General features: G+C 47.8%; 1 protein-coding gene across 1 annotated transcript in view; it reads left to right on the top strand.

The window, feature by feature from the left end:
* Nucleotides 1-14808, top strand: part of LOC149326019 (protein tolkin-like) — a 416319-nt gene that overhangs the window by 137572 nt on the left and 263939 nt on the right. The window contains exon 5 of the mRNA XM_089563963.1: nt 6796-6991. Coding sequence (XP_089420089.1) covers nt 6796-6991 — 196 coding nt within the window. The remainder of the gene's footprint in view (nt 1-6795; nt 6992-14808) is intronic.

The following is a 14808-nucleotide window of genomic DNA, read 5'->3' as shown; positions in this document are numbered from 1 at the left end:
AATGATATCGGACGGTAATTTAAAGGAGAATCTTTGTTACCGGACTTAAAGACGGGAATGACCTTTCCCACTTTCCAGTCATCCGGAATGGAACCTGTAGAAAGCGACTGTGAAAACAATAACAATAAGTACATTGCAGAAATATTCTTAGTGTTGCGCAGTATTTTGGAGTTAATTTCGTCGACGCCGGCCGATGATGAAGTTTTAAGGTGTTCAATGAGCGAGGAAATGCCGGCTTCAGAAAACGCGATAGCAGGCATGCTGGACTCTATATTGACGGCGAAAGTTACAGTTGGTGGGTGAATCTCATTAGTGAACACAGATGAAAAGGCGTTATTAAAAATGTCAGCGCACTCAATGTCATCAGCTTCTTCTCCAGACTCTTTAGTTAGAGTGATGGTATGTGCCGGGTGTTCACTTATGACCTGCCAAAACTTTCTGGGATTGGAAGTCAACAATTTGGGGAGGTCGTTGTGAAGGAAAGAGTATTTTGCGCTGCGAATTGCTGATAGGTAGGTGCGTTCGGCTGTATAGTATTTTTCCCATGCGCACTCGTCGTATTGCTTTAATTTTGCCGCACGGAAAAGGCGCTTCTTTTTATTGTCGAGTCTTTTTATCGTTTTGGTATACCATGGCTTCTGGCGGTCCGAGTGGAAGCTTATTTTGGGGATGTATCTATCGGTTAGTTCGCTAACCTTTTTCTTAAAACGGGACCAATTATCATTTACAGAATGATCGTGAAAAGATGCTTGAAAGGTTGTGAGATATTGGTTTAATTCAAGACTAAAGGCTTCATAGTTTCCTTTGTCGTAGAGGCGAATAGTTTTGTTTTGATTCTGGCGTCGTGATGGGTGGAACTCAAATGTGGCGTGGATTACTTTATGGTCGCTGATTTCGCGTAGATAAGTGATAGATGAGAGGGCTTCCGGGTGGGTAGTCAGGATTAGATCTAGGATGTTTGCAACGCGGGTCGGTTCAGATACCACTTGAGTTAAGTTGAAGTTTAGGCAGACCTCGATAAAATCATTCGCTTCCCTGTTGCCGACTGCTGACTGTGTCTGCCAGTTGATTTCTGGAAAATTGAAGTCTCCAAAAAGAATGATATGCGCTTTTGGGTATTTCCTCGTTAATTGGCTGATCACGTCGTTAAGAATTCGAGAGAAATCGGAGTTGGTATTTGGCGCTCTATAACAAACGCCCAGCAGTACGGTTTGGGGCGCAGCGCGACAAAGTAGCCATACTATCTCAAGGTCTGATGGAATATTAATAACTGTACACGAGAACTGATTGTTAACTGCGATGAAAACGCCTCCACCTCGAGCGGATGTGCGATCTTTGCGAAAAAGGTTAAAATTCGGTAAGTCAACAAGAACTTCAGTATCGGTGATGCCATTAGTGAGCCATGTTTCGGTAAGTATCAGCAAGTTACTAGCAGATGAACACACAAGATTGGAGATGATTTCGCGTTTCGGAAGAAAACTACGTATGTTCGTGAAAATCGCCGAAAAGGAAAGATTAGGCTGGGGGGTGGCAGGTACATGAGCGGCTGGGGGCTGGCGGCGCAGCAACCGCTATGGTATCTCTTTAACAGATTGCGATGGTTCGTCGAAGATATATCGTCGGGAACCGATGAACAGGGTTTTGTATCGCAAGGAAAAACGGTTAGTCTTGCTTTTGGCAAATGTAACTAGGTGTTTGCGCACATTGCGAACGCGGCGTGAAAAATCTTCAAATCTTCAAGCTTAGAAGCTGTGCAGTTTTCACGGCGCTTAATCTTGGCTTTTCACTGCACGATGTTGCTTGCCAAAATATTTCAAACTTCTGCTTGACGAGGGTCCAGTTCTTACCGCCGTCTCCGCTAATGCGCAGTTGTTCCGGTGGTCTGATGCAATCCATTCTTGCTGCTTGTAGCCGGCAGCCGCCACCGCTGCTCTCGGACGAGGGTGGCTATCCCACTTCTGACACCATGTATCGAGAAGTTGACCGGAATGACGAACGGCACAGTCAGGGAACAACCACTGGCAAGGTTTGTTACGGTCCGTGCATATATATGGCCGTGGGGAGAGAAGGCAGGGTTAAGAAGAGAGGAGGCAGTGCATCGCGTTGCACATGAGTTGGTGATAGCAAACAGGCACCGACACTGATATGATACAGACTTCAGCATGGCGCACCTGATCCTAAGCTGGCTAAACAGCCACTTTCTACTGCATAACTACCTCAAGATATGGCACCGGAGGCTGCCGAGAAGCCAGCGGCTGTGTGCCCAGGCTGCCCCTTCGGTGGTGCGCCGCTTGGGTGTAGTGGGCTGCGCCTGGAGACAACCACCGGCGTATGCAAAGAACTGCCGGCCAACCTTCGAGACGCGAGTGATGTGGTGCTCCAGACATCATGGGCAGAAGCCTCAGACACCTCAGGGGTCCCCATGGACAGCAGCGCGCCTCTGAAGCATCCCGCGGATGAGGAGCTCGGTGTCAGAAGAGATCCAAGCAATGTATAAGTGGCGGAGGGCAGAGGAAGGTTGTCTTGTAAAAAGAGAGCAATGACAGCCCAAAAGGCCGCCAATTCTCTGGCCGCGCTCCCCGCCTCGGCAAATGGAGTTGATTAATGTACATGCAAAAAATGGCGGGGGTCCCAGCTTTTGAGGTCACTAACCTTAACGTTAGGACTTGCGCAATCGACGGCGGCCGTACCAGTTATAGCACCTATTTGAAAGCGTTAATGTAGCTGCAATTCAGGAAACTAAGCTGGCTAGGGATGAGGATGCAGAAACTTCTCTTGAGATGTTTATACCGAGATATATTATCGTCAGCCATTCGAAAGGATCTTCTGGAGAGAGTATGCTTCTTTGAGCAATGCACTGGATATGACTGGCCTGTCGTGTTGCATTTATGATGAGAGGCGCCGCATATGTTGTGACCTCGCCATTTCGGGTCAGCAGTGGCGAATCATTTGAATGCATGCGCCTGTAAAGCAGCAAGATACAAAAGTGTTTTTCTTGTCATTGGCAAAGCTCCTGCGCACAGATAGGGAAATTTCACTGCTGGGAGATTTCAATTGTGTAAGTAACCATGAGGATCGATCGGCACATCACGTACGCTATGAACCACAGTTTTGCTGTTCTCACCGACTTAATGTGTGAGCACAACCTTGTTAACATTGGCCGACTAAACAGCGATAGCATGCATTTCACGCACTTCCAATCCTCTTCAAATGCTCCACTTGATAGGATTTGCGTTTCTGCTGGCATATTTCCTACTGTGCATGGATAATGGGTGAGGCCGATATTGTTCAGCGACCACTGCATGGTGTCTGGTCAGATAGGAAGGTACACTCGGCTCTTTATCCAACCGTGTTGGGAGATCATAGGGCTAAATAATTCCATCCTCTCAGATGGAATTTTTCAGCACGTTGCAGCTGCTTGCTTCAAAGATACGTGGCCACATGCAGATCTCCCAGTTTTTCCAAAGTGGGATCTTTTTAAACAGGAGGTTAACAATATTGGTTGCTGAAGAATCATCACGGATCACATTCTTGAAGCGGCTTCACCTTCGTGAATTGAAGCGCACCCTGAACGAATTGCATGAGTTGGAAAGAATTGCTCCGGGTTCGTATCTTGATGATATCAACAATAGAAAAGCGCAGTAACAACAGTTTAGCGCAGAAAAATATCATGGTGCCTTGAGTAGGTCACGAACGCGGAGGTTCGTTAGTGAACAGCCATCTAGCTACGCGTTGAAGGATGAAAGGCAGGCTGCTCTTTCTAAGGAGGTTTTAGAAATTCGTTGCGGAAGCGGTACGTACTCTGACATGCCAGGTATTCTGGGTGCTTTCTTTAACTACTATATGCGGCTCTTTGTTGGTTATAGTAACCCGATCAGTGAGTCCAATTTCAGTCACTTAAAAGAAGAATTTTCTCGTCTTCAAGATGAGCAGCGTGCAGTCATTGAGGGATCTCTTTCTGAAGGTGAGGTCAAATTGGCCATTTATTCTCTGCAGGGTCAGTGTCCCGGACGGTCCAAGCAGTGAGTTCTATAAAGCTTTTATGCCTAGCTTAGCACCCGCCTTATTGGAAGTTTTCAGTTCAGCTTTTGAAATGGGTGTTTTGCCTCCCACGTTCTACACTGCTCACACCATAGTAATCTCGAAAAGCATATACGCATATACGCTGTTGAAGGGTATCGTCCGATATCCTTATGTAACGTGCATTATAAGATATTTGCGAAGGTTCTTTCTTCTCGTCTGCAGCTTGTGGCATTAGATTTATTAGGGCCACACCAAGTGTGCAGGATCAAAGGCCGTAGTATCCAAAACCATATAGTACGTTCCGTGTTAGAGACAGTGTCAGATGAGGTCAGTCAAGTGGCTCTTAATCAGATTGTCCTGGCAAAAGCTTTTGAAAACGTGCGTCGTGATTTTTTGTTTGCTGTATGTGAGGATCCCTGGAGCCTGTCCAACAGCTACGGATTCCATCCGGCCTACCACGACGTGAGGCAACTCTGCTGTGTCGCCTGTGGCTCGGTGTAGCATCCACAGACCACTACTGTACTTTGATCGGCATGGCCGATAACCTTGCATATGACATCTGTGGCCGCGATGACATCATATCTCATATTCTTTGTGAATGCCCAACGTACAGTTCTGCAAGGCGTTCTCTCCGCCTTGCGCTTGAACATATCGATTCACGCCCGCTAACGGAGTTCCAGATTCTTGGACACTGGCAGCGGCGATCATCGGCGGTGAGGGCCTGCCGGGCGCCCCTGCGGTTCTTAAGACGGTCGGGCCTGCACGACAGGCTGTCACTTTGCTGAGGCACTTTCACCTTCTGCTTTTTCTCATCTTTCCGTTCTCTCCCAAACCTTTATATCTCATCATCCCTTTCCCCCATTGCAGGGTAGCAAACTGGTCCCACCTACCGGTTAACCTATCGGCCTTTCCTCCTGCTGTTCTTCCGCCTGGTGATGTCTTACTTAGAGGCATAGAACTATGTTTATAAAGCTGATTTATAAGCGGTTAAAAATGATTATATAAAGCTGTTATATTATATATATTATCTATTATTTTTATATAATATATTATATAATATATAACCTATATATTATATAAAGATTATAAAACTGTTTATTAAACTGATTCTTAATCAAAAGTTTAACAAACCTATTGCACTCAAAAACATCTGTTCGACAGGGCTGCCCGCTATCACCTTTATTATTTGCTTTATATTTTGAGCCCCTATATTGTAGTATTATTAAGAACACAGCAGTTCGTGGCTTCTCATTATCGCGATGTGAAATTAAGATTTTAGCTTATGCTGATGGCGTTGCCCTTTTCTGTTCTGATAAAAAGAGTGTGCTCGAGGTTTCCGTGTAACTGAGCAGTTTTGTGATAGTCCGGATGCGTCTCTTAACCTTGATAAATCAAAGGGCTTCTGGGCAGGTCACTGGGGTACGAAACCAGGCTTCTGTGGTGGCATCAGGTGGGACTACGAAGATTTACAGTATTTGGGGGCTCCCTTGCATCAGTATCGTAATAGTGGGCCTGACTGGGATTCTGAGCTCTCGTTAGTTAGGCGACAAATGCAGGCTTGGATGGGCAGGAAGCTGTCTCTGTTTGCACGAGCACAAGTCTGCAATACCTTCTTGGTTTCGAAGCTTATCTATGTCATGCAGGTGTTGCATTGTGCAAGGAAAAAAAGTACAGGCAATTCATAGAATTTCTGCGTATTTTCTGTTGCGCTCTCACTGGGGGCCTATGCGTCGAGACAATTTGTTTCTCCCTCTGGAGGCTGGTGGAGCTGATCTTCAGCACCTGTTTGTTCACAAATTTCATTTCCTCACTGCACGGTTTTCCTTACACAGTCTATCCAGAAGACAGATGACGGAAATTCTGATTGAGGCGTTGTTTCTTGTACCTATGTATTGGCAGCCTTACCTCTCCTTTCAAGACAACAGTGTACTAAAGCGGGTGCAACGGATGCGCGTTCAAGCGACCGCAAAGACTTTCTTTTATAAACTTCACGCGCCAACTTTACCTGTGAAAACGTGGCTTCATGAAGAGGGAACTTTTGTGTCATGCTCTCTGAACTGCCCCTTGTGTTATCAGCCAGAAACTATTCATCATTGTTTTGTGTTTTGCCGTGATGCCGTGTTTTTTGGGACATTCTTCAACGGACTGTCAAAAAGGACATTGAGATTACGCCCTATACTGTAAGATTTTTGCCTACGATGGAAGGTTCTAAGGTTCCATGTGACCTTTCAGTGCTCATAGGACTGTTCAGCTTCTGGAAGAGCCACATGACAGATCGCATGACATATCGAAGTCTCTGCTCAGAGAGCAGTGTGCTATGGTGCGGGGGTATATGCTGCACAGGATCGACCTCTTGCCTGGCTCCCATCCCTCGATGCATGCGTGTGTCTGCCGGAATTTCGATGTGCTCACAAAATGAGAGTGGTTGTTGGTGTGATTGTGCACAACGGGTTGCGTGTTGCGATCTGGTTAAGGTGGACTTGAATCCTGTCAGGGTGGGTGTACTTCCATGCGATAAAGAAAAAAAAAAGAACCTTCGTAGCGTGTTATGCACGTGCTCGCCTCGCAGTGTTAGAGATCGTGGTTCGATTCCCCGTATCTCAGCATATTTTTCTTTTATTTGGAGGTTCTCGTGTTACTATGCCAATAACAACGGCCCACAATGCGGCTTCTTAACGCCATGGCGTTAAAGAACTGCGATTAGGGCTGCCATTGCGAGGATCGAAAGTTGATGGTGCTTGTCGATGACGGCGTTTTGCCGCGTGTGCGCAGGTCAACTCGCTGGGCCTGGCGTACGACTTCGACTCGATCATGCACTACGCGCGCAACACGTTCTCCAAGAGCACGCACCTGGACACCATCCTACCGCAGGAGGACGCGACTACGCGGCGCCGCCCCGAGATCGGCCAGCGCGTGCGCCTCTCGGCGGGCGACATCTCGCAGACCAACAAGCTCTACAAGTGCCCCCGTGAGTACGCTCTGCTCCTCCTCTCGTGAATACACGCAGGCAAGCGTGGCACTGCACCACCTCTGTCGGACTGACCCAATGGGGGACGGCTGGCCTTTACGGTCTGGTAGTCGGGACGGGCATATTTACTATTCCTCTTCCACAAAGTTTGGTTGGTTGGTTGGTTGATTTATTGGGATTTAACGTCCCAAAGCAACTCAGGCTATGAGGGACGCCGGAGTGAAGGGCTCCGGAGATTTCGACCACCTGGGGTTCCTCAACGTGCACTGACATCGCAGAGTACAAGGGCCTCTAGAATTTCGCCTCCATCGAAATTCGGCCGCCGCGGCCGGGATCGAACCCGCATCTTTCGGGCCAGCAGCCGAGCGCCGTAACCACTGAGCCACCGCGGCGGGGCTCTTCCACGAAGGGAAGCAATCTTGAACGTGTCAGCGTTTCCCAGGTGGCGACGGAGGCAGCGTGCTGGTTCCACTCGTTGCGAGGAAGAAACGAATTCGGATGAGTATCGGTGCGGTACGTAGGAAACCTAAGATGGAGAATGACTCGTAGGATGGAGTAATAAGCATTCAAGGGTGGTGCTATTAACGCGTTGTGACGTCAGCACAACCATAATGGCAGGTCAAGTGGCAACTTTCCCATCGGATTGGTCACGAGAGGTCCTGGGTGGCCCCACCGGTAGCCTCCCCCAATAATGCCCTCCGTACAGCTAGCCTTTTCTAGACCGGACACCACTTTATGAGGAGTGCGAGATACTGGGCCCAGCCAGACGCTCGGCAGCCCTCATGCATGCTTGCTGCACGGACTCTGTTTTTGAACCGAAAGTGTATACATACTTGCAATTAATTGGACTGGCGAACCCGCCGGACTTGTGGCTTAACTGGGAAAGGCCGCCGCGGTGGCTAAGCGGTTATGGTGCTCGGCTGCTGACCCAAAAGACGCGGGCTCGATCCCGGCCGCGGCGGCTAGAATTTCTTTGGAGGAGAAATTCTAGAGGCCCGTGTACTGTGCGATGTCAGTGCACGTTAAAGAACCCCAGGTGGACGAAATTTCCGGAGCCCTCCACTACGGCGTCTCTCATAGCCTTAGTCGCTTTGGGACGTTAAACCCCATAAACCATAAACCTTAACTGGGAAAGAGGAGCATGCACTCGTGGTGTGCCCGGTATATGCGCGCGAATAATAACGTTGGCCGCTTCCTTGAACCGTTTCGACAGCAGGCTATTCTCGGAGGGCTTACTGCCAGGCGCTTGACCCCAGAGTTGGAAAGCTGCCCATGCAATGCGGGGGTTTTCACGCTTTTTGAGCGACACAGGCATGAACTCGCGATTGTGATCTCAACAAATGTGCTTGCATATCCGTTAAAATATCTTCATCTCTCTTCCCCTCCTCCCCCATTGCAGAGTGGCAGAAGCACTTTACCTCTCTGCCCGTCCACTCATTTGAAATAGCCACCTGCCGGCTGCGCCAGTTTGAGGGCTCCCTGTGAACGCAAAGAATTCCGCATATGTGGGCGTGCAGGAGGCTAATTCACACGCAGAGAAGACTCTAGGCGGTTGAAGGGAAGATTTATACCCTTAAAGTGGAACTTAAATGTCCCCTCAAAAATTTTGTACGTTTAATGCGCAGACGAAAGTGGAAGTACCTGAGACTCAGAACAAGGCAAGGTATACCCCGTTATCCCACCTGATCACCGCCGCGTGAATTGTATTTTCGTTTTCTTCATGCCTCTCTTGGATGACTTTAAATACATTCACCTTCCACAAAGTTTTCAGTAGTTAGTACAACCTCGTGTTTCGCGTTTTTTTTTCCTTTCTGTGCGGTCGTGTCCATTGTGCTGTTAGAAGTATTGGCTAAGTGAAGCACCTAGCCGAGTTTCAGCCTCTTGTTAAGGGCGGGAATAGTGAGAGTTATTTTCAGCAGTTTTCGAGTAGTTATACAGACTAAAGCTAGTGGCAGGGTTCTGGATGGATTCAATAGCTCGCAACAGGGTAATATCACCGCGATCGCAAACTAATCGTGCATATTCCAGTTTGGGCGTTATTAGAGTTTATAAAGACCAAGTTTAGTGGGCACGTTGGCAGACGAAAAATGAAGGCTAAGGAATTGAAGCTTGGCATTTGCGCTTTTAGTTACGAAGTGAACACGCATTTTCCAGGTGTGATTATTGGTCATGTAAAGACCAAGGTAGTTAAAGGGGCTTTGAAGCACCTTTTGAGGAGAGTTCATACGCTCTCTTAATCCCTATATTCGCTCGTCTGAACACGTGAGCCAAATATTACACTTCTACGTGCAGCAGAGAACCCAGTCAAGCCCGAAATTTGGCGAGTCTTTGGTCCTTCCCGCCGACTTTTTCATGTGCGCCGCCGCGGTGGCTAAGCGACTGTGGCGCTCGGCTGCTGACTCGAAAAAACACGCGACTTTGATCCCGGCCGTTGTGGTCGAATTTCGGTGGAGGCGAAATTCTAGAGTCCTGTGTACTGTGCGATATCAGGTGGCCGATATTCCCTTCACTACGGCGTCCCTCATAGCCTGAGTCGCTTTGGGACGTTAAACCCCATAAACCAACCATCCTTCGGCTGTACCGAGTATTTATTTGTTTACTTATTCACAGTTCCCTCCAAGGTCACGAAGGCATTAATGCAGTGGGGACGCACAAAGTAATAAAACATGGCAAGTGCCATGAGTTCGAACACATGGACCGGCGAGAGAGAAAAACACGCTCACTTTTGGAGCCAACGCAGGGTTTCGTTGCTGCTGAGCCGTAGTCCTTAAGATGTCAGCTCCGCAGACTGTCTGGCAAGTGGTCAGATGTGAACGGGCCGTGCTGCTGCGTTTCGCCTCTTTGCGACAACCGACACAAAGAGATGTCCTGCAATAGTGTGTGAATGCGGCGTAGGCCTTCACTGATTTGTTGCAGCTTCGGCGGCAAAAAGTGAATGCTTCTGAAGCGAAGTGCACGTCGTTGCCCACCTTCGGCCCGCAATCGCTGTCTGTGGGTTGTGCCTAACTGTGAATATTTGAATAGATTCAAAAATCACAGTGGCTGCAGTATTCGCCTCGTTTATCTACCGCTTGAAATTGTGTTTTTACTCTGTGTTGGTACCCCGAGACCCGCCTGTCTTATCGCGTGCTCGATACTCAATGGCGATATAAATTGGCCGTGTGCAGTGGCACATCAGTGCATTGACATTGCCCCTATGACAGGGGTATAAGCGATAATAGACTTTCACGGTGATTAGATAGAATCAAATCTAGAATGTAACAAGATTCACGTTGGTTCAGATGCTAACTGGGTGAGGTTGAGTCTTCTTTCTGCGTCTCCGTCTTCCAGTTGTGAGTGGGGTACCTGAAATTCAAACAGAACCAGCCACCGAGGATACGCGGGAAAGATGCCATGTTTTTGGGGAGTCGATAAGCAGACACCTGGTATGAGATGAAAAACGGCAGATTACTTACAATATTGGCGTTAATGGCAGAACATGGTAACTCTTGGCAAGTAGCAGTCCTCTACCTTTGCAGCCATGGGCGTCCGGAAGGGGGGGCAAGGGGAGGGGGTAGTTGCCCCCCACCCTGGAATTACGGATATTATTTATGCACTAGTAGAAAACAACTACACAGCTTTATTAGCACGCTTAGGATTCCAATGTTTGCTCTCCAAGCCTACCACTAATTTGCTGCTTCTAATTTTTGTTTCATGTGCGCAGTTTAGACCACAAATAGTTCCTTTTTGGTGCTAACCTACAGCATCCCCCATACCCGGCCATCGGGTGCACCCCCCTGGAAAAAGTTTGGACGCCCTAGTTTGCAGTCCTTCCGATCCTTCCAGTCAGCCCTCCAAAACTTCAGAATCGCTGACGCCATCTGTTTGCCATGTTGCAGTAATTTTGCTTCCGAATGAGGAAACGACTTTAAGAACCTCCTCGCGCTTGGGAAAAAACCTGCTTATATTCGTAAAAACTACGGACAACGAAAGGTCTAGAAGCTGATCAGGAGCAATATAGCAAGAACGTTCAATTGCATGATGAGTCGATTCTTTTGCTGTCGGTGCTGATCCATCGAATGCATACCACTTAGAATCAATGCACGATGTTTTGTAGCGCATAGAGAATGCTGTTCATCTGCTACTAGGGAATACAACTAGCTATCTCCTCGCAGCACGAGCTGGGCGTGATAAGTCCTTCCGATCTGTGCTCTTCTACATAAGCCCTTTAGAAAGGATTAAATCCTTGGTTTTAAAGAAACCAAACTAAAGAGGGCTGGGACATCAAATTTTGATGCTATGGAATGCTTGTTATGGACTTCTGCATATAAAGTTACCCATGGCAAGGTATTAGATGCAACAAACGCTAAAAATAAATTTTAATTCGGTTGCAAAGAGTCATTAGATATTCTTTCTCACGATCGAGACCCATCGCTAGTGCGATAGCTGGTGACGTTTAACCATTGGAACGATATCAGTGAATAGTAGTGACATCACAGCACAGTAACTTGACCTACAGCCCCCGTCAAAAGAATACAGCTCAAGGGGTTTGCTTCTAAGCTGTCTAGCAGGGCTCCCTATAATACATCCAGCAGTACAAAGTTTGGGAGAATTGAGAATGAGAAGCCATTCCTCCTCCGAGGGATTACCGTCCCTGAGGATGCATAACGAGGCGTGCTGTAGGCCTGAAAAGCAAACCCCCTTGGGCTCAATACTTATGACGGTGGTGGTGGGGGGGGGGGGGGGGGGGGGTACTTTGAACGGCGACACTCGACATCGGCTAGGCGCTGCGTCGGCGACCCTGTGGGCTCGCCTGCAATTACACCGGGCGTTTCAGGGAAGGGGATCACTGATTTTGTAGCGTAAGCTACACTACGCGGGTTGGAAGGAGCTTGGCGTCCCCTCTGCACCGACCATACTGCGCGTGCGCGGCAGCCGCGTAACGTCACGAGAGGCGCAGCTGCGTCGCCATCACCGCCGGCGGCGCGCGCGCTCCTCTCCGACGCTCTGCCGGTCGGCGCATACCAGATGCGTGACGTCACAGTCTCGGCAGACGCGCCGGAGCCGCGTGCGCCCACAGCTGTGTTTACTACGGCTGTCGCGCCACGCGCTACTGCGCATGCGCGAGAAGGGCGCACCGTACGTATATAATGCGCAATACATGCGGTTGATGGAGTGCGCTCTACGTGGAGGTTAAAGATAGTCGAGCCGCTGCCAGTCGGCGGAGAAGATTGATTCAAAATTCCGCAAGTGCGCTTTCCCACATAACTATGTTGCCCCAAACAATATGGCCGACTTCGCTATAAAGGAACTACGTGAGCTACAGGACAGGCGCTAAAGGTGTGGATAGCATGTAAGAAACGTATTTTGGAAGAATCAAACAAAAAACCAGTCTTTCTTGCTTTGTTTCAGCTGGAAACGCATGGTCAGCCGTCTTGTTTGGGACAACATTGTTATGCGGGAAAGCGCACTTGCGGAATTTTGAATATCCCCTATTCCTCAGACTCCGAGGATGTCGCTTGGCAGTTAGCCGCTTACGCTACGTATATCCTGGCATAGCAGAGCTAAGCCAGTGCCAATCTTTTAAAAGTAGGGATTTTAAAGTGAACAGAAACTTATTGTGGCATAAAGAAAACAAGGGAAGGGGAATGAGGGGCTCGTTATAAATATGAAAGAAGCCAACAGCCACAGAAACCAAGGGGCACAGGGGGTTTTTATAATTTATTTACTTATTTTGTGGTGTTCATCAATTTAGAATATTACTGAATATGTTATCGCTTAAAGCTAATTGATTAGAACAGCAGAAGAAAAAACAACCATCTTGACAGTGAAAGCGCTCAAAAAGACGAGGACGACAGAAAAGGAAAGACATACAAAGCGCTTTGTATGTCTTTCCTTTTCTGTCGTCCTCGTCTTTTTGAGCGCTTTCACTGTCAAGATGGAAAACCAACTCGCCCACTCAATTCCATTATTAAAAAACAACCACTGCCGCCGGTGGGATCCGAACCCACGACCTCCGAATTACGCGTCCGGTGCTCTATTTCTGAGCTACGGCGACGGCTGTCAAATCTTCTGCTTTCGGGGGTATTTATGTTTACAAGTAACCTAACCTTGAGAGTGTTCATCAGCGCCACCCACGTTCATAAGCGGCGGACGTAGAACGTCCTGAGTTACCGCAGGTGTGACGTAGAACGTCATCGAACGGAGAGGGTGGAAGCTGCGTGAGAACCCTCTTATGCTTCCTATGGCGTCAAGGCTGCCAGAACCGAGGCCCTGGCATTCGGAGGTCGTGGGTTCGGATCCTACCGGCGGCTGTGGTTGTTTTTTCTTCTGCTTTTCTAATCAATTAGCTTTAAGCGATAACATATTCAGTAATATTCTAAATTGATGAACACAACAAAATAAATAAATTAAAAAACCCCTGTGCCCCTTGGTTTCTGTGGCTGTTGGCTTCTTTCATTATTGTGGCATAGTAATACCAGTGTTGGCGGACTTCAAAAAGCGGGCTAATCATATTAACTAGTGAAGTGATTAACTAAATTAAAATAGTTAACTTTTTAACTACTACAGATATGTATTTGATTCCAAATAGAGATTTGCAGCCGGTATTAGTAATAGGCATATCAGTTTTAAAATTTTGAAAACGCGATTACCCTCGCCGCTGTGGGTTGACAAAGTTTGGCTGCATCTTGCCAAAATACATGCACTTTAGAAAAGCATTTCAGGCAAAGCAACCTCTCCAGTGCACGTAACTAGTCGAAACAGGTATATTTAGTCTAGCCACAGCGTCGAGGGTAATCGCCTTTTCGAAATTCTAAAAACTGTTATGGCTATTGCTAACGGCCGGCTACAAATCTGTATTTGCAATCAGGTGTCTATCGCTAATGGTTAAAAAGTTGTCTATTAAAATTTAGTTATTATTTTTACTACTTAAGATGATTCACCTGTTTTTTGACATTTGCCAACACTAGTATTACTATGCCACAAAGAGCTCTGTCCCTCACAAACCCTGTTTTTAAAAAATTAGTGATCACCTTCCCTGAAACACGTGCTATATTTCATTCTGTAGGTGTTTGCAGCGCACACGAAACACGGACGGACAGAAAAGGGAACGAAACACAGCGCTGACTTTAAACTGAGCTTTATTGGAAAAATAAGCGAATTTTATACAAAAGTTTTTAACATGTGACTCAGAAGATGTCAAAACATCCTACTACATGTGCCATCTAAAATCACTGATACTCTAGATAAAAACCCTAAAAAACATGAATGGAAAACACTGAAAGACACGTGCCGCTTAAAGGGCCACTGACCAGGGTCCGGACATTTTTGAAAAACAAGCCCACTGCATAGATGAGGCATCGAAGATAACCTCTGCAAAATACTAGAGCCATGCGCGCCCCGAAAAGCTGCGAAAATTCAAATCAAAGCCCGTTCGTTCTTTCCTTCCTTCAAAAACGGGCCCCGCCCACTACTCTGCACCCCGCTGACGTCAAGGGTGGGTACTTTCGCTAAAGGCACTCCATTGGTGCATCGTTCTGACTGACGGGAGAAGGTTGGGCGTAGCCTTGGCGTCGCGTCGTCTGCACAAGGCTTTCCGCAGCGCCTTCTGTTCTGGCTCATGCCTCCAAACCCGCATGAAGGAAAAAAAAAAAAAAACTGCGGAGGGAGCGTGCGGCGACAGCCTTGAACCCTTGCCATAAAAAGTAAAAAATAGTAAAACTGAGGGAGTTGGTTCGCCCCCCCTCCCCCCCCCCCCCCCCCCCGCCGTGATCACGTCACGAGAAGCTCTGCGTGCGCACTCCCTTCTCAGTTTCTTTTCTTCTATGCGAGCCCCC

Source organism: Amblyomma mixtum, chromosome 10, assembly GCF_055824585.1.
Source record: "Amblyomma mixtum isolate Tamu chromosome 10, ASM5582458v1, whole genome shotgun sequence".
NCBI classification, from domain to species: Eukaryota; Metazoa; Arthropoda; class Arachnida; order Ixodida; family Ixodidae; genus Amblyomma; species Amblyomma mixtum.
The sequence above is the reverse complement of the archived record's forward strand: the minus strand, read 5'-3'. Positions and strand labels throughout refer to the sequence as shown.